General features: G+C 50.2%; 1 protein-coding gene across 1 annotated transcript; it reads right to left on the bottom strand.

The window, feature by feature from the left end:
- Positions 1-5,984: 5,984 nt before the first annotated feature.
- On the bottom strand, positions 5,985-9,607 carry LOC125507690 (phenylacetaldehyde reductase-like). Its single transcript, XM_048672180.1, has 4 exons — positions 9,502-9,607; positions 9,388-9,437; positions 8,980-9,099; positions 5,985-6,194 (listed from the first exon to the last, which is right to left on the bottom strand). The coding sequence occupies exons 1-4, from the start codon at positions 9,605-9,607 to the stop codon at positions 5,985-5,987; spliced, it is 486 nt and encodes a 161-aa protein (XP_048528137.1).
- Positions 9,608-19,737: the final 10,130 nt, after the last annotated feature.

The following is a 19,737-nucleotide window of genomic DNA, read 5'->3' as shown; positions in this document are numbered from 1 at the left end:
GTGAGGCTACAGGCTGCTGCGCGCGGCCTCCTAGCGCGTCGGCGTGTGCGGGAGATGCGTGGTCTGCAGCTGTCGCTCCTCCAAGTTGTCCTTCGCTGCGCAAAGGACCTCGATCTCGTCCCCACGGACAGCGACCTCAAAGTCTGCGACATTGGCGGTTGGGGGGGCGCACCCTTCCTCGCCATTCTCCACCGCAAGCCCTCCACTCTTCTCTGTGCGGTGCAGACCAACAGCCGTCCGGCGGGGAGAAGGCAGGGTGTCACCGACAGGAGGGCACCGCGTCCCAACTGCTGCAGTGGCTGGTTTCCATGGGATCCAGGTGGCTGTACACGTGCACGTCCGACGTGCGAATGGTGTCCACTTTTTGTTAAGGGGTCCAAAATAAAGCGTCCCAGTCCATTTCAAGTTGAGAGTAATAAACCAAGCCGAGATGTAAAAGGCTTGTTTTTAGGTGTTAGGTTTGTGTTGCGTCGAGTCATGGTTATAAGTTGGTTAGGTTGCAGCTCGAGGACAAGCTGCATGTCCAGGTGGGGTGTAGTGCTAGAGTACGTAATGGGCCTAATAGGCCCGTTAGTCTTAGGGTTAATTAGAGATAAGAGTCGCTTGCTTAGGGGTCAAGTAAGCCTTGCTTGGAAGTCAAGTAAACCTCTCTATATAAAGAGAGGAGATGTATCAATCTAATCAAGCAAGAATTAAGAAGGAAATCCCTTCCATCTTGCCCGGCCGTGGGCAAAAGGCCCCCGGCCGGCCCTCTCGCACCCTCCTTCTAGCAACACCATAACAGTTTGGTATCCAGAGACCTCGTTCCGATCATGTCGCTGCCGCCACCATCGCCACCGCTGCCCAGCGGCACCACCGCGCCGATGACGACGGCGCCGCTCCTCACCGCGCCGGTGACATCCGCAAGGACCTCGCTGGCGGGCCCTGTCTCCACCATGGCCCCGCTCGCGCCACCGTCCCCGGGCGCGTCCACACCACCACCGGCCATCGCCTTGTCGCCGGAACAGAGCGCTGTCACCCTGCAGCATCTAGTCACCGCCGTCCAAGGCCTCCATCTCCAGCAGCAGCAGTACGGGGCCGGGGCCTACACGCCACCGCCGCCAGCCCCGATCGCGGCCCCGGATCTCTCGCTCCAGCAGCACCCGTACGGGGGCGGGGTTGGGCCTTACGCGCCCCTGTCGTGGCCCTCCCAGGGCACGGCCGCCTGTGGCGGGCCGCTGTTCTGGCCGCCCCCGACGCCCCCTTCGCACGGTCCACCGCCGGCCGCGGCGCCCTTCTGGTCCCTGCCGCCGGCGCCTTCAGCAGTCCCCTGGGTGCAGCAGCCGCCGACAACAGCGTGGCCGGTTCAGCAGCCGCCGCAGACGGCGCCCCAGGGATTTCTGCCGCCGCCGCCATCGACGGCTCCCCTCTGGCATCTACAGCCGTTGCCATCCCCCGCAACCGCCGCCCCTGTCCAGCCCCCACCGCTGCCGCTGCAACCACCGGCGCCGCCCCTGCCCAGCTTGGGGGCATCCTCAGTGTCTTCATCGCCGCCCACCCCATCGCTTCTGCTGCCGACTGTCACCACCGCGCAGCTGGCCATCTACACCGCATCGCTGCCCTCCCCGTCCGCGCCGCTGGTCGCATCCTCCGGCGCCGCCACCACCCAGATGCCGGCGCCCTCCACCGCACCACCGTCCGCCGTCTACACCCCGGAGGAGATCACCGGGGTCCTCAACGACCTCGTCACAGCCGTCCAGGGGATCCGGATGTACCTGGCCAGCCCCTACGGGCCGCCGCCGCCCCTGCCGCTGACCGCCACTGTCGGGCCACCGGCCCTGCCGTGGTACTTGCCGCATCTAGGGACCTCTGCGGCATTCGCTGGGACGCTGATGCCCCAGCTGCAGCTGCCGCCCGCCGCCGCCCCGCAGTGGCCACAGTGGCCGGCGCCGGCTCCCGCCGCGCCTCCAGCGCCCATCGCCGCCCCCACGCCGCCGTGGCTGCCGTGGCAGCCGCCGCACCAGGCGGCCTTCCCCGCGCTCCCCGGGCCACTGCAGCTGCCAACCATCGCCCAGCCCTAGTTGCAGTGGCAGCCGCCACTCCTGGCGGCCTCCTCCGTGCCCGGCGCTCCGCCGCAGCAGCCGCTGCCGCTGCCCGGTGCGCCACCGCCGCAGCCGCTGCAGCTGCAGCAGCCACCGCCGGTCAGCTTCGGCCCCGCATCAACCGCGCCGGCGGGAGTCCCGATCCACCAGATCAAGTTCCCGCCGTCGCCATCACCGCTTTCCCAGGGCGTCCCCATCCAGCAGATCAAGTTCCCGCCGTCGCCGTCATCGCTTCCGGCTGGGATCGCTACCCGCCACGTGTCGGCGGCGGTGAGGCTACAGGCTGCTGTGAGCGGCCTCCTAGCGCGTCGGCGTGTGCGGGAGATGCGTGGTCTGCAGCTGCCGCTCCTCCAAGTTGTCCTTCGCTGCACAAAGGACCTCGATCTCGTCCCCACGGACAGCGACCTCAAAGTCTGCGACATTGGCGGTTGGGGGGGCGCACCCTTCCTCGTCATTCTCCATCGCAAGCCCTCCACTCTTCTCTGTGCGGTGCAGACCAACAGCCGTCCGGCGGGGAGAAGGCAGGGTGTCACCGACAGGAGGGCACCGCGTCCCAACTGCTGTAGTGGCTGGTTTCCATGGGATCCAGGTGGCTGTACACGTGCACGTCCGACGTGCGAATGGTGTCCACTTTTTTTAAGGGGTCCAAAATAAAGCGTCCCAGTCCATTTCAAGTTGAGAGTAATAAACCAAGCCGAGATGTAAAAGGCTTGTTTTTAGGTGTTAGGTTTGTGTTGCGTCGAGTCATGGTTATAAGTTGGTTAGGCTGCAGCTCGAGGACAAGCTGCATGTCCAGGTGGGGTGTAGTGTTAGAGTACGTAATGGGCCTAATAGGCCCATTAGTCTTAGGGTTAATTAGAGATAAGAGTCGCTTGCTTAGGGGTCAAGTAAGCCTTGCTTGGGAGTCAAGTAAACCTCTCTATATAAAGAGAGGAGATGTATCAATCTAATCAAGCAAGAATTAAGAAGGAAATCCCTTCCATCTTGCCCGGCCGTGGGCAAAAGGCCCCCGGCCGGCCCTCTCGCGCCCTCCTTCTAGCAACACCATAACACCAGTCATCCCCCTTGTGGAGCCATATGCAAAGTTGAAACTCCTTGGGACTGACATGGATGAGATATACACTAGAAGAATCACTGGCCCGTGAAAACATGGCTTGTGAAGAGGCATACTCCATGCCTTGTGGGGGGGGGGTGTTGACAATTTGCCACTTCTTATTTTGCACTTTGACAATATGCCATTACTTACATTGTATTTGATCTTTTGCCACTCTTTATTTTGCACTTTGATTTTTTGCCCCTGCCATGTGGGACCTATGAGGAAATCCCTAAATTGCCCTTTGGACCTGATTGACCACGCAAGGGATGATCTCTGTCCTCCCGGTCCTATCCCCTTGTTCTCTCTCTGGTTTGCGGCCGCACACACTTAGTTGGCGGCGCTCCGATGGCCTTCGACACCGGCGACAACCTCCCGACGACGGCCAGAAGAGCTTGCGCAGTCTGAGTCATGGGAGGATGCGGGTGGGGTGGGTCGACGGCCTGCTCCCCAGCGTCATCTGCACCACGGCCGGCAGCATCGTGTAGTAACGAGCAGGGTGCACAGCCACGCGAGGCGGCAGTACAAGCCGGCGACAAGAGAGACGGCCCGACCGGCGACTGCTGTGTCGACTCCTCCAGCACTCTTGTTTGTAGCCTTCTTCCCAGCAATACATGTTTCGCTGAAGTAGAGACGCAATAGTTCTAATTAGTTTTCTTGATTTTTGCTTCAATCGATCAATTTGGTTCTATTGAATTCATGCTCCAGCCAACTCATCCAAAAGTCCGAACTGATGGAGGTAGGCGGGCAATATATTTCAACACTCCCCCTCACGTCTAGGCTATTTTAGTCCTTAGACGTGGGATCGATGTAGGCCACAGAATCGTTTTATTTAATACTGCGTTGGCAGGGTCTTGAACTCAAGACCTTTTGGCTCGGATACCATATTGAATTCATGCTCCAGCCAACTCATCCAAAAGTCCGAACTGATGGAGGGAGGCGGGCAATATATTTCAACAGGTTCTTGTCAGCTTATTCCTAGCAATGTGTGGCCTATACATATATAGCCTGTGATGCTTATGCCGTCGACACAGAGCGCATTCTCAGTTGCATTGTTTTGCAATAGCATGCTCGGCACCTGGCATCTTGCGCTACAGCAGCAGTGACCGGGAGCACGGGGCGGCCTCGAGAACTCGAGCATGTGCTTGGGCGCCGGAAAGGACCTCGACGGGGGGCTGCAACATCGAGCCACCGTGCTGAATGCGTCGGGATCAGCAAGCGGCGGGGCATAGCCTCCTGAGCTAGGGTTCATCCGGATTTGGGGAATCAACTGATCCAAGTTTCAGTCAAACAGTCACGAAGGGTATACTTGTCCACTGTTTTATGCACATATTATGTCAATCATTTGCAGGTATTGTTTTTGTGTTAAAAAGTGGCAAACAATCAAAGTGAAAAGTAAAGAGTGGCAAAAGATCAAATACAATCTAAGTAGTGGCAAATTGTCAAAGTGCAAAGTAAAAAGTGGAAAATAATAAAAAACCCCGTGGATAGACAGGGGCGCCTCGATCCTCGCGCCGCCTTTTTCGCCACGTACCGGGCGAACGACTATTGTGGGGTATGATTAGATTACTCAGGCCCACACGTCAGCCACTCGGAAGTGGCCTCATAAATTGCGCTCGGGTCGATGTGATGCACGGTGCGCCCCAATCGATCTCTTCTTCCTCTGTTCCTCCACCGCATCCTCCTCCACTCTCGTCGTCTCCGCTTGGCCTTTGCGCACTCTGCCGCCATGGAGAAGGACAAGACGGCGGCCTTGGAGCACTCGAAGAAGGCGGTGACGGTGGCGAAAGGCAAGAAGACAACTCGTGGGACATCTTCGCGGTCCGATCTGCCTCCTGGAAGGATCCAGGGGGACTGGATCCGCTCCACCGTCGAGCGCGAAGACTTGGAGAAGCTCGCTGAGGACGACCTGATTGCCATTGGATCTTGGAGATTGCCGGAGGGGGAATCCGAGCCCCAGGCGCACGAGGGTGAGCGCGTCCTCCTCACCACCCATGTGGACCGAGATCTTTCTCTTCCTCCACATCCATTCTTTAGGGGTTTCCTGAACTTTTCTGGTGCCAAAATTCGCCATTTTCCCCCAAACACAATCACATATCTTGCTACATATATCTCCTTGTGCGAAAACTTCTTGGGTTGTCAACCACACTGGGGCCGGTTCAAGCATATATTCACTTGTCGATCTCAGTCGGTGAAGAAGGCAAATCCGACTGGTCAAAAGACGCATGTTATCCAGATGTGTGGGGGTTTGGGAATCCAAACTAGGGGTAGAAGCACTTTTCCTTCCATAACCCTTCCTGAGTCGGTCGGTGGATGGCAGTCGACTTGGTTCTACTACAATGACGTTCCGACTCCTGGTCAATCGACCGGTCTCCCCCCTTTCACTATGGAGCGACTCCGCCAACCTTCTTCTCTGACCGTGACCCCAGAGGAGAAAGGCGAGGTTTCACTTTTAGTCGACCGGGTTGTCAAACTAGTCTAGGAGGGTGTGACTGGCATGGACCTACTAGAGGTGTTCCTCAGTCGACGCATCCAGCCTCTCCAAGCCCGTGACCACCCGATGTGGATGTACTCGGGCGCTGATGACACCGCTCGGGTCCACCCAGAGGAGGTTGCTGAGGAGACGGTGGCTAGTGGCTGTGAAGCATAACCCGGAACAAGGATAACCCCAAGGGGTCAAGGAGGGTTCTGCCATTCGATGCTGAGCACCAGCCAGAAGAGGTCAGGCCCAAAATACCGAGTGTTTTCTCTCTTTGATTTGATATTGCTCTTGAACTCGACTGATTTTTGTTGACTTGTGCCTTGCAGATTTATACCAAGATATACTCGATGCCCAACGGGGAACAACTCCCGGAGGGGGAAGAAAGTGAAGATGGAAGTGCCGACTGGCAGTCTGAAGACGAAAATGACGAAGACAACGAAGATTCTGGCAGTATCGAGGAGGTCGACTCGCCGCACCGCTCGCATTGCTGCAGGATGAGGCAGTGCGCGTCCACGATCGCCTCGGTCACGCTCTTATACTTTTGAGTACATGCATGCATATTTGTTAACCGATCATTAGCTACCATTGGTGATCTGGTCAGTACATTATAAACCTCACACCAAGAGACTAAGGATTTTGTTACAAATCGAACGTCGGATTTTTGAGCAAGAATTTACCATGCTCGCCAAAAGAAATTGCAATCCTGGTGACAACATAATTTATCATGAAAAATGTTTCATTTATTATGTTTAAAAATCTGACATCAGATTTTTTTTACATTACTGAAGAATAATTCATATTACTGAAACACCAAAGTGTCAGATGTTTTGGATATTTCAGTGTGAACTATATACACTAGCTGAAAATGAGTGAACAAACACACTAAAATGTGCACATATTACATCCAAATCACAAAAAAGCTAGAACATATTATATTTGTGAACGGATGGAGCATAAGATTTGATTCATCCAACTACTGGTTGGTCCACTATATTAGAATGTACTGTAGGTACCTTCCCTATTAAATATCTAGGTATCTCTCTACACCACGACAAGCTTAGGAGGGAGGACATCCAGCCCCTTATTGACAAAATCCTCAAAAGGATGACTGGATGGAGAGGAAAGCTACTCTCTTATGCTGCTAGAGTGGTTTTGATTAAAGCTTGTCTTGCTAGCATCCCAATTTACCTGCTCTCCTTCTTCAAATTCCCCAAATGGGCTCTGGACCTGATTAACAGCTAGCTTGCTCACTGTCTTTGGAGTGATTTTAAAGGGAATAGGAAACTTCATCTTGCAAACTGGCATTTGGTTTGGATGAGAAAACAATATGGGGGAATGGGTATCCCAAACATCAAGGATGTTAACCTGTGCCTGTTAGGTAATTGGGTTAAGAGATATATCCAAGATGAGGGCAAGATCTGGAAACAAATAGTAGACTCTAAATATATCAAAAAAAGTCCAAACATTTTTGCCTCCAACCCCCAGAACACCTCCATATTCTGGCAAGGGGTAATGTGGGCTGCTAAAGCCCTGAAGTTTGGATATAGATGGAAAATAGGTAATGGTAAGAAAATTAGACTTTGGGAAGACATCTGGTTTGGCACCTCCCCACTGTCAGTTCAGTTCTGGCCCCTATACACTATCTGCCACCAGCAGGGGGTAACTGTTGCAGATATTTGGGATGGGGTTAATGTCAGATTGACATATAGAAGGGTTTTCTCAGATGCCATGATTGGGAATTGGTACTGCCTAGAGTAGATCATCAAGAGCTCTGTGCTGACTGATGATGAAGATTCCCTAATTTGGCAATATGAGAGCAAAGGGGTCTACTCTACTAGTTGTCTTTACAATATTATTAATTTTAGAGGAGTGCAACATGTATATATACCTTCTGTGTGGTCTATAGTGGTTCCTCCTAGAGTGCAAGTGTTTTTGTGGCTCTTGTCTCATAACAAGTTAATGACTAAAGATAATCTGTTAAAAAGATGTATTACTAAACCACCTGAATGTATGTTTTGCAAGGAACAAGAATCCTTAGATCACCTGTTCTTTGGTTGTGTGGTTGCTAAGCAGATTTGGATTGAAATATCTAAAATCCTTTCTCATGATGTAGGCAATAACTACATATCCATTGCTAGATTTTGGCCAGCCCATAAGAATAAGTTGGTCTTGAACTCTGTTTGTGCCTGTGTTATGTGGTGCATCTGGAAGTTCAGAAATTCCATGGTTTTTAATAATGTGATGTGGACTGACCTTAAATAGATATGGTGGCAGATCCATCTGACTCTCAAGAAGTGGATGATCTTGTTCAAAGAATCTCCCTTAGAAGAGCTGAAGCTGGTTTCACAAAAAGTGGCAATGACCCTCACCTCCCCTTTCCTGCTGACTGTGGGGTGATCGATGGCAATGATACTGCAGGTATCCTAAGCCTAGACTCACTCTCTAAAATGTCGCTGGGAAATGAAGGGTGGTTTGCAGGTTTGCTGCCTCCCGTTCGCTACACACCTCCGAATAGCCCTGAGAGGAACTGCAAACACTCATAGCCGCTGAGCCCTGCCACTCTGCTGGAACTGCTGCTGACCCCTGTACAAACCTTCAAGAGAATCAAGTGGGGATGTGCAAACCAGGCGAGTCAGAAGAAGGCTGGAGCTGTACTGGTGGACGAATGAAGAATGGCTCTCTCAGCTGGAAAGTTTCTGTTTTGGGTGTGAGCACCTTAGTTTCTGATCTAGACTTTGAGGCTTGTAATAAGTTGCACCCTCGAGCCTTGTGAGCGGTCGGCTCCCTTTCCTTTTGCTTTGCATTGCAGATAGAGAGTTTAGTATGGTTTAGTCCCCTAGAACCTTTGTCAGAAGGCTGTTTCTCTGTGTACCTGGTTCGCGTTTTCAATGAAAATGGTGGAGCGGGGGGGGGGGGGGGGGGGGGGGGGGGGGGTTGTTTTCTGCCCTCTTGTCAGTCTAAAAAAAGTTGGTCCACCTATAAATAAGGACTCCCTTCGTCTGGAAATACTTGTCATCAAAATGAATAAAAAGGGATATATCTAGATGTATATTAGTTCTATATGCATATATCCATTTTGATGACATGTTTTTTCGGACAGAGGGAGTATTTGTTTTGCGGTGGATCAGTTGGTGTCCGAAGTTAAATTATCTATCCCGGCATCAACTTTATATATAGCTGGAGTAAGTAGCTTAATTACCGCCTATCCACTATTCTATGAAAAAACTATGCATCCATATGGGGCAAGGAGTGTAGTCAAGAAATATTCAATTCGAACCTAAAAAAAATATCCAGTAGGCACGGACATGCAGATTGAGCTGTACCTTGGCGCTACTGTTGTCGTGCACCAGCGGGGTGGCGAACAGGAAGACGAACTCGCAGCCCTGGATCGCTGGCTCGAAGGTGGCGGCATCGTAGATGTCCGCCTCGAACAGCGTCAGCCGCTCCGGGCAGTGCGGTTAGCAGCCCCGTCTTCTCCTCATCCACTGTCACACACGCACGCACGATCACCAAATGATGCATGGTTAGGTACAAGTTAGGTGCACTCACGGAGGGATCTCAAGGTGGGGTGGACGATGCAGCCTCGCTGCATCAGCTTTCCGACGAGCCAGGCGACGATGTAGCTGGCGGCTCCGGTAACGCACACCCTGCTCATCTCCCTCACTGGCAACTCGCAGCTCTGGATCGCTGGCTCGAAGGTGGCGGCGTCGTAGATGTCCGCCTCGAACAGCGTCAGCCGCGCCGGGCAGCGCGGTTAGCAGCCCCGTCTTCTCCTCATCCACTGTCACACACGCACGCACGATCACCAAATGATGCATGGTTAGGTACAAGTTAGGTGCACTCACGGAGGGATCTCAAGGTGGGGTGGACGATGCAGCCTCGCTGCATCAGCTTTCCGACGAGCCAGGCGGCGATGTAGCTGGCGGCTCCGGTAACGCACACCCTGCTCATCTCCCTCACTGGCAAACTTCTCTTCTCCTCCACTTCCGGTCAGGGTGAGGGGAATCGAGTGGATCGACTGCCTCTATCCATGGCCCTGTCTGCCGCTTAAATAACTTCACCACGCGGCCCTTGAATTTACTCTCCGGCCGGGAAATAAATGCGAGTGAATTCCATTTTTTATCTTGTAGTTGTACATTTGTGACACATATTACCCTATTTAGCGGAACTTTTATCGAAATGTCAGATTTTGGAGACTTTTAACACGGTTTTACCCCAGTTTTACATTTTGTTTGTTTATGGTCGATAGGATCGGCATGTTGCGTCATTGATTCGTAAAAAACTGTAAGGATCGGAGGGCATCATTGGCGATCTTGTCCAAGCTTCTCTTGTCTATCTGTTCCACTCCTTGTGGCCGTCCACATGTTTTTGGATACAGGGCGTCACCTCACACCTTACCTGATGGACAAGCATCAAAAAACAAGGGTCCAAAGATTTCAAAAGGGGTATTCTAGACGAATTTTCACTCGAAGGGGTAATTAGTGTCACAAATGTATAAATATGGGGTAAAAAGTGGAATTCACTCAATAAATGCGGGTCACGGCGCCCGCCATGGTTTCGGCCTTTCGGATGGCTACTGTGTTGGAATTTTGCTAGTAGGTCTTTGGCCCAAAGCCCAACTAAAATTCTGAAATTCTCTTGGCCCATTTATGCACACATGTGAGTGGAGTGAATGAGGCTAAAGTTTAGTCCCACCTCATAAGTTGAGAGAGAGAGTTGCACCTCTTTATAGGGTTTTTATCATTTATGCCACTAGTTGTGTCCCACTACTCAGTTTTGCCATTAGAAGTTACAACTGCTAAAAAATGCCATCAATCCGTAAGATGCTTGCTCAAAAATGCCATTAGATATCTCAAAAATGCCATCGTTCTGTTAGATGTTTGCTCAAAAATGTCATTAGATATTGTTATTTTTACGTCAAACCCGTTGACCATGTTCTATGACAAAAATAAGCCTAGACCCACATGTCAGTTCTCTCTATCTCACAATGATATGTGTGGCCCCACTTGTCAGGAGTAACCAAGCGAATAATTTTACAGGAAAATAAGAACGCTGTTGGGATCAAGTGGGCCCCATACTTTATTGTAGTGAGATAGAGGGAGAGCTGGCATGTTGGTTCATAGGTATTTATGTCATTATAACATGGCAAAAGAGATTTGAGATCACAATAATGGTGTTTAGTGGCATTTTTGAGTATGTGTCTAATGAAGCGATGACATTTTTGAGCAGTTGAAATTTCTAGTGGCAAAACTGAGCAGTGGGACACAACCGGTGGCATAACTGATAAAAACCCCTCTTTATAAGGTGAGCTCTTCTACCACTTGTATGAGCATGAGAAGAGGAGACCAACACGTGCGCTCCTCCTCCTCGCTCGCCTCGCCACACCACGCCTCGTCACGACGCGCCACGGGTTGCGGGATTGAGCCGAGCCGCTGCCGCTTCGTATGGTTTCTCACCACCGTTCCAGATCAGGTTTTTGGGGAGCGCACTCGCGCGACTGCTGGCAACGACGACTTCGCGAACGATGACTTCTTCCCCGACCTCGGCAACCTCATCCTCGACGACATGGGCGACAATGTCAACGTCGGCAGTGCTACACCCGCTGCACCGTATGTGATTCTATCCTTCTTGTTCGAGATCATGGTCGAATTCATGTTTCTAGTATGTGCCCTAGATGTGATCTGTTCATCTACTATGCTAGTTTGCATGATTAGTTTAATCTCTACTATTGCTGTCATGATCTATTTCCTATTTATTCGAATTAAATCTCGTAGTAATTTTCTCATATTTCCAACAATCCAAAAACCTGATTATAGGCAATTTACTCCGAGTGGTTTTGTTGCGCATCTAAAGCCGCCTGCCTTTAAGGGGGCGCAATATAAGAGGTGGCGCACGCGAGCAGTCTACTGGTTTCAAACCATGTGCTGCTATGACGCCACCAAGGGCAAGACTGAGGGCGATCTTAATCCAGCACAGCTGGAAGCTTTTGAGAAGATCGATACCCTCTTTAAAGGCGCTCTTCTGAGTGTTCTTGATGACTCCATTATGGATTCATATATGTCGTTTTACAACGGCAAGGACATGTGGGCTGCGCTCTAGGCCAAGTTTGGTGCCTCGGACGCCGACAGCGAGTTGTACGTCATGGAGCAATTCTATGACTACAAGATGACTGATGAGCACGCTGTTGTACAGCAGGCTCATGAGATACAGTCGCTCGCAAAAGAACTTGAGTACTTCAAGTGTGTGTTGCCGGATAAATTTGTTGCCGGAGGCATCATTGCCAAGCTTCCACCTTCGTGGAACAATTTTGCTACTTCCCTGAAACACAAGAGACAGGAGTTTTCCATTGCGGATCTCATTGGTACTCTTGATGTTGAAGAGAAGGCGAGAGCAAAGGACACACGTGCTCGAGTTGCTGAGGGAGGTTCTAGTGCCCACATGGTACAGAAGAAGAACTTCCAGCCAAACAAGTTCAAAAATAACAAGAACAAAACTCAGGACAAAGGCAAGTTTGATACAAAGAACAAGCCATCACATTCTACCAACTTTAAGAAGAATTCTCACAAGAAGGGGAAGGGACTTTGCCATGTCTGCGGCGATCCTAATCACTGGGCTCCGAAGTGTCCTAACCGCTTTGAGGAGCGCGAACATGAGAAGAATGGCAAGTCCGCTAATATTGTCATCGATGATACTGATATGAAGGAATCAGGGTACGCATTTTTCCTACCATCCTTTCAGTATTCCAATCTCCTGATTGGTTAATTGATACCGGTGCCAATGTACATGTTTGTGCTAATGCCTCCATGTTTTCTTCTTACCAGGCAACAGGGACTTCACCCGTGCTGATGGGGAACGGGTCACATGCCATCGTACGAGGTGTTGGTACAGTCGATCCGAAGTTTACTTCGGGGAAGACGGTGCGTCTGAAGAACGTTCATCATGTGCGGTCCATCAATAAAAATCTCGTTAGCGGTTCCGTTTATGTCGAGATGGTTTTAAGTTGGTTTTAGAATCCAATAAAGTTGTAGTTTCTAAGTGTGGACAATTTGTTGGAAAAGGCTATGAGTGTGGAGGCTTGTTCCGCCTATCTTTGTCGGATATTTGCACTAAAGTTATTAATAATGTTTGCCACAACAATGAGTCTGATATTTGGCATTCACGACTTTGTCACATTAACTTTGGTTGCATGACGCGGCTAGCCAATATGAATTTAATTCCGAAAATCTCTACTGTCAAAGGCTCCAAGTGCCAAGTATGTGTGCAAGCTAAGCAACCTCGCAAGTCCCATAAGACTGCAGAGGCAAGAGACTTGGCGCCACTAGAGCTTATACATTCTGATCTTTGTGAGATGAATGGCGTGTTGACAAAAGGTGGAAAGAGATACTTCATGACGTTGATTGATGACTCCACTATATATTGTTATGTGTATCTTCTGAAATCAAAAGATGAGGCTTTAACTTACTTCAAAAACTATAAAGCTGAGGCGGAGAACCAACTTGATCGAAAAATTAAACGGCTTAGATCCAATCGTGGTGGAGAGTATTTTTCCAATGAATTTGATCTGTTTTGTGCGGAACATGGTATAATCCATGAGAGGACGCCTCCCTACTCACCCCAGTCAAATGGGGTAGCCGAAAGAAAGAACCGAACTCTAACTGATATGGTTAACACCATGTTAGACACTTCGGGTCTATCCAAGGAATGGTGGGGGGAGGCGCTAATAACTGCGTGTCATGTCCTAAACCGAGTTCCCACGAAGCATAAGACCATGACTCTATTTGAGGAATGGGAAAGGAAAAGGTTGAAACTCTCTTACCAACGTACTTGGGGTTGTTTGGCGGAAGTCAATATACCAATTCCCAAGAAGCGCAAGCTTGGACCAAAAACCGTGGATTGCGTTCTTCTAGGCTATGATTTTCATAGCATCGGCTATAGATTTTTGATAATAAAATCTGAGGTATCCGACATGCATGTTGGTACGATTATGGAGTCGAATGATGCAACTTTCTTTGAGGACATATTTCCTATGAAGGATATGTCGAGTTCATCAAATCAGGAGATACCTACTCCATCTAGTGAGGAATTCGCTGTAATTCCTGAACCCACCATTACGATGGAACACGTTGAGAATCCTATTAAGGGTGACAATGGAACTCCTGTGAGGAGTAAGAGACAGAGGACTGCAAAGTCCTTTGGTGATGATTTCATTGTGTACCTCATGGATGACACACCCAGGACTATTTCAGAAGCCTATGCATCTCCTGATGCTGACTATTGGAAGGAAGCTGTACGCAGCGAGATGGATTCCATCTTAGCTAACGGTACCTGGGAGATCACTGACCGTCCTTATGGGTGCAAACCTGTAGGATGTAAGTGGGTGTTTAAGAAGAAGCTTAGACCTGATGGTACGATTGAAAAGTACAAGGCACGGCTTGTGGCCAAGGGTTATACCCAGAAAGAAGGTGAAGACTTCTTTGATACTTACTCACCCGTGGCTAGACTGACCACAATTCGGGTGCTACTATCACTGGCTGCCTCACATGGTCTTCTCGTTCATCAAATGGACGTTAAGACGGCTTTCATCAATGGAGAGTTGAAAGAGGAAATTTATGAAGGAAATATGCCCTAGAGGCAATAATAAAGTTATTATTTTATTTCCTTATATCATGATAAACGTTTATTATTCATGCTAGAATTGTATTAACCGGAAACATAATACTTGTGTGAATACATAGACAAACTAAAACGTCACTAGTATGCCTCTACTTGACTAGCTCGTTAATCGAAGATGGTTATGTTTCCTAACCATAGACATGTGTTGTCATTTGATTAACGGGATCACATCATTAGGAGAATGATGTGATTGACATGACCCATTCCATTAGCTTAGCACCCGATCGTTTAGTATGTTGCTATTGCTTTCTTCATGACTTATACATGTTCCTATGACTATGAGATTATGCAACTCCCGTTACCGGAGGAACACTTTGTGTGCTACCAAACGTCACAATGTAACTGGGTGATTATAAAGGTGCTCTACAGGTGTCTCCAAAGGTACATGTTGGGTTGGCGTATTTCGAGCTTAGGATTTGTCACTCCGATTGTCGGAGAGGTATCTCTGGGCCCTCTCGGTAATGCACATCACATGTGACGCCCCCGATTTAATCGTACACTAATCATACATGCAAACGTGTACGATCAAGATCAGGGACTCACGGGAAGATATCACAACACAACTCTACTAATAAAATAAGTCATACAAGCATCATATTACAAGCCAGGGGCCTAGAGGGCTCGAATACAAGAGCTCGATCATAGACGAGTCAGCGGAAGCAATAATATCTGAGTACAGATATAAGTTAAACAAGTTTGCCTTAAGAAGGCTAGCACAAACTGGGATACAGATCGAAAGAGGCGCAGACCTCCTGCCTGGGATCCTCCTAACTACTCCTGGTCGTCGTCAGCAGGCATCACGTAGTAGTAGGCACCTCTGGTGTAGTAGGAGTCGTCATCGAAGGTGGCGTCTGGCTCCTGGGCTCCAACATCTGGTTGCGACAACCAGGTAGAAGGGATAGGGGGAAAAGAGGGAGAAAGCAACCGTGAGTACTCATCCAAAGTACTCGCAAGCAAGGAGCTACACTACATATGTATGCATTGGTATCAACTGGAATAAGGCTATCATTTGTGGACTGAACTGCAGAATGCCGGAATAAGAGGGGGATTGCTAGTCCTTTCGAAGACTACGCTTCTGGCAGCCTCCGTCTTGCAGCATGTAGAAGAGAGTAGACTGAAGACCTCCAAGTAGCATCGCATAGCATAATCCTAACCGATGATCCTCCCCTCGTCGCCCTGTGAGAGAGCGACCACCGGTTGTATCTGGCACTTGGAAGGGTGTGTTTTATTAAGTATCCGGTTCTAGTTGTCATAAGGTCAAAGTACAACTCCAAGTCGTCCTGTTACCGAAGATCACGGCTATTCGAATAGATTAACTTCCCTGCAGGGGTGCACCACATACCCCAACACGCTCGATCCCATTTGGCCGGACACACTTTCCTGGGTCATGCCCGGCCTCGGAAGATCAACACGTCGCAGCCCCACCTAGACCAACAGAGAGGTCAGCACGCCGGTCTAAACCTAAGCGCACAGGGGTCTGGGCCCATCGCCCTTAGCACACCTGCACGTTGCGTACGCGGCCGGAAGCAGAACTAGCCCCCCTAATACAAGAGCAGGCTTACGTTCCAATCCGGCGCGCGCCACTCAGTCGCTGACGTCACGAAGGCTTCGGCTGATACCACGACGCCGGGATACCCATAACTACTCCCGCGTAGATGGTTAGTGCGTATAGACCAAATGGCCAAACTCAGATCAAATACCCAGATCTCGTTAAGCATGTTAAGTATCCGCGAACGTCGACCAGGGCCAGGCCCACCTCTCTCCTAGGTGGTCGGAACCTGCCCTGTCGCTCCGCCTCAAAGATCCACTCGCGGGTGCTCCTCAAGCCGACCCGTCTTTAGTCAACACATGTATCATGTATAAAGTATATAGTATATACCCGTGATCAACTCCCGAGTGATCACGGCCCGATAGTATAGCATGGCAGACGGACAAGGATGTAGGGCCACTGATGATAAACTAGCATCCTATACTAAGCATTAGGATTGCAGGTAAAGGTAACAACCGTAGTAGCAAGGACAGGCTATGCATCAGTATAGGATTAACGGGAAGCAGTAACATGCTACACTACTCTAATGCAAGCAGTATAGAGAAGAGTAGGCGATATCTGGTGATCAAAAGGGGGGGGGGCTTGCCTGGTTGCTCTGGCAAGAGAGAGGGGTCGTCAACTCCGTAGTCGTACGGGGTAGCAGCGGCGTCGGTCTCGGTGTCTAGAGAGAGAAGAGGGGGAAGAAACAATAAATATAATGCAAGCATATGCATAGTGATGCATGACAAGACAAGTTACGGCATTAGAGGTGCCCTAACGCGGTAGTAGGTGATACCGGTGAAGGGGGATAACATCCGGGAAAGTATCCCCGGTGTTTCGCGTTTTCGGGCAGAGGAGCCGGAGGGGGAAAGTTGCGAGTTCGATAGGTTAGAGGGGTGTGGCGGACGAACGGGTTGCGTAACCGGATTCGTCTCGTCGTTCTGAGCAACTTTCATGTTGAAAATATTTTAATCCGAGTCACGGATTAAAAGATATGATTTTCTAAAGATTTTATTAATTTCTGAAATTTAATTAATTATTTAATTTAATTCGAAAATGGATTTATGACATCAGCATGATGTCATGCTGACGTCAGCAGTCAACAGAGTTGACTTGGTCAACCTGACATGCGGGTCCAGTGGGACCCACCTGTCATTCTCTGTTTAGTTTAATTACAGATTAGTTAATCTAATTAGTGATTAGGTTAATCTAATCAGGATTAATTAACTTAATTAATCACTTAATTAATTAATTAATTAACATTTTAATTATTATCTTTTTTTAAAATCCTCTTTTTTTTATCTTTTTTTTTTGTTCTGGGCGGGGGCCCCGTTCGTCATAGGGCCAGGGGGCCGTTGCGGGTTAGCGGGCGCCTGTGCGAGCGTGAGCCCGACTGGGCACTGGGCAAGGCCAGCCGCGGGGTGGTGCTCGGCGTTTGGCGCCGGCGAGGCATGGCCGGCCGGAGTGGCGTAGGGCGGCGGAGCCATGCAGCAGCAGGAGTAGCGGCGGGAGTAGGCACGGGCGGGCGCGGTGGCTGCGCGTGGGGCCTGCGGCCGAGGCCTTGGCCGATGCGGCGATGGCGAAAACGGCAAGGGCGGGCGCGCGCGGAGGACGGAGGGGAGGAGGCGTGCGGGGACGAGCTGCGCCGGCGGGTGCGGCGTGCTTGCGGACGGCGGCAGGCAGCAGTGCAGCGGCGGGCAGAGGCGAGCAGCAGGGCCGAGGCGCGCGGCGAGCACGTGCGCGCGCGGCGACGCCGGAGCGACACGGTGAGCGAGTGAGGTCGCGAGAGAGAGGAGGAGGAAGGGCGCGCGCTCACAGCGGGGGAGTAGGGACCGGGCAATGGGGCGTGGGGAGCGACTCGGGGAGGAGGACGAGGAGGCTCGGCGTGGGGAGGAGACGGGGAGGCGACGGTGAGTCGGCGTCGGAGCGGCGAGCACGACGCGGGTCGGGCGGCGCTGGCGAGGCGACGGGTGGACGACGACCTGAGGCAGGGGCACGGCGTCGAGGCGGGGGGGATTCGCGACGGGGTCGGGGGGCGGGGGCGTGGTCGCCGTCGAGGGAGAGGTGACGGGCCACGAGGACGAGGGGGAGGGGCCGGCGAGGCGGCACCGGGCGACGACCGCGGGGTCGGCCCCGATCCGATCTGGATCGGGGGGTGGGAGAGACAAGGAGTGGGGGGGAGTGGTTAGCGCTAGGGTTTCGGGGTCCAGGGGGATCGGATAAGGGAGTGGGGGTGCGTGGGGGGGGGGCGGCTGGGCCGGGGGGGGGCCCGTTCGGTCGGCTGAGGCCAGCTGGGCCACTTGGCCCAGCGGGGAGGGGGGCTTTCTCTTTTTTCTCTTTTTTTTTAGTTTAGTTTTCTGTTTTTATATTTTGTTTTCTCCTTTTATTTGTAGTTTCTTTTATTTTTAGTTTTATAAAATTTACCACTAGTGCCTAAATTTGTATTTATCAACAAACTTCTATGAGATTAATTCTTAACCCATAATAAAATAGTTTTAGCATTTTATAAATTCAATAGGCATTTGTTTAATTGTTTTCACTACTGTTTTAAATTGTTATAGAGCCTTTAAACATTTTATCAAATGGTTTCTCCACCATAATTACTTACGATTTATTTGTCACAACCCGAACATTTTAGTTTTGACTTGAAAACTTTTCTAGTTTGACTTTATTTAAAATTTGAATTTGAACGAGTTTTGAATCATCGCGAAATTATCAACAGTAATCGTGGTGACGTGGCAACACTAGTAGAGGTTTACTGTAGCCTAATTATCCGGGCGTCACAATTCTCCTCCACTACAAGAAATCTCGTCCCGAGATTTAAGAGGGGAGTAAGGGGGAAAGATCTGGTTACGAAATTCTAACGAGTGTTCTCGGTCTTGGTTGCTCTTCTCGAAGAGGTAGATCCACTACATTGACATCTTCATTTCTCTGCTTCAGGTCATCATAGTGAAGTCGTCCTTTTCTTCGGGATCTCCATCGTTCTTACGAAAGAATAAAGGGTGGTTATTCCGAGAGAGCGGACCTCTACAAGGTTGACTACCTGGTCGATAACATCGGGGAAGGTGGTAGAAAGTAACTCTCGAATTGAAACTGAAGAAAATATCGAGAGCAAGGTACGAAGGTGCAATAAGAAGTTTCAAGTGGATAGGCAATCATTTGTTGCCTGATACGAAATGTGAAGGGGTTCAGAGCATTGGGAAATAAGTATTGCGCCTGATACCAGAATAGATCACTAGGCAGGTGGCCCGTGAATTACATACGAAGTCAAGCGTGGGGAATAAGTTTGACAACAGGGTGTATAGGAGAGTCAGGTTTCGATCCTGTGGAACTGTGGGTTATGGGCCCACCATGTGGGTTAACATAGGGATGGGCGTTGACATCTTGCATGGTCATGATAGCAAGGCATGTCAGAGGATCAGCCTATCAGTTATGTCGGCAACAACGTCGGTACCAAGGGCGAGGGACGAAGAGAACCATTTTCCTGCTCGTTGAACGAGGCGGACCAATAGGCAAAGTTCTCGTCCATCGGTGGTTACCGGAATGCTATCAACAAAAGCAACAGGGTCTTACTGACAGAGTGGTACAACAAAGTGCTTAACTAAGAAGGGAATTATCACTTTTCAGTTAAGTCAGATTACTGGAAAGGTTAAACAAAACAAGGGAAAGGATAGTATGATTATCATATTAAACAAAACAATGGAAAGGAAAACGTGTTTAAACACATAATTCAGGGGTATATCCTTCCCAAGGACAAGCAAAACATGATATCCATGACAGGATATAATGTAGAAAACTCTTTAGGTAAGGGGAGAGAAATTTCATGACATTACCCATACAACGGTGTTTGGATAATTGAGCAAGAAACATTTAGCATTGG

The sequence above is a fragment of the Triticum urartu genome, chromosome 5 (genome assembly GCF_003073215.2).
Source record: "Triticum urartu cultivar G1812 chromosome 5, Tu2.1, whole genome shotgun sequence".
Classification (NCBI taxonomy): Eukaryota; Viridiplantae; Streptophyta; class Magnoliopsida; order Poales; family Poaceae; genus Triticum; species Triticum urartu.
The sequence above is the reverse complement of the archived record's forward strand: the minus strand, read 5'-3'. Positions and strand labels throughout refer to the sequence as shown.

Coding starts and splice junctions, on each gene's coding strand:
- LOC125507690 (XM_048672180.1), bottom strand. CDS start 9,607: ATGAGCAGGGTGTGCGTTACCGGAGCCGCCAGCTACATCGCCGCCTGG. Junction 9,438..9,501: donor CCCCACCTTGAGATCCCTCC/GTGAGTGCACCT, acceptor CGTGTGTGACAG/TGGATGAGGAGAAGACGGGG. Junction 6,195..8,979: donor ACGACAACAGTAGCGCCAAG/GTACAGCTCAAT, acceptor TGTACTCAAAAG/TATAAGAGCGTGACCGAGGC.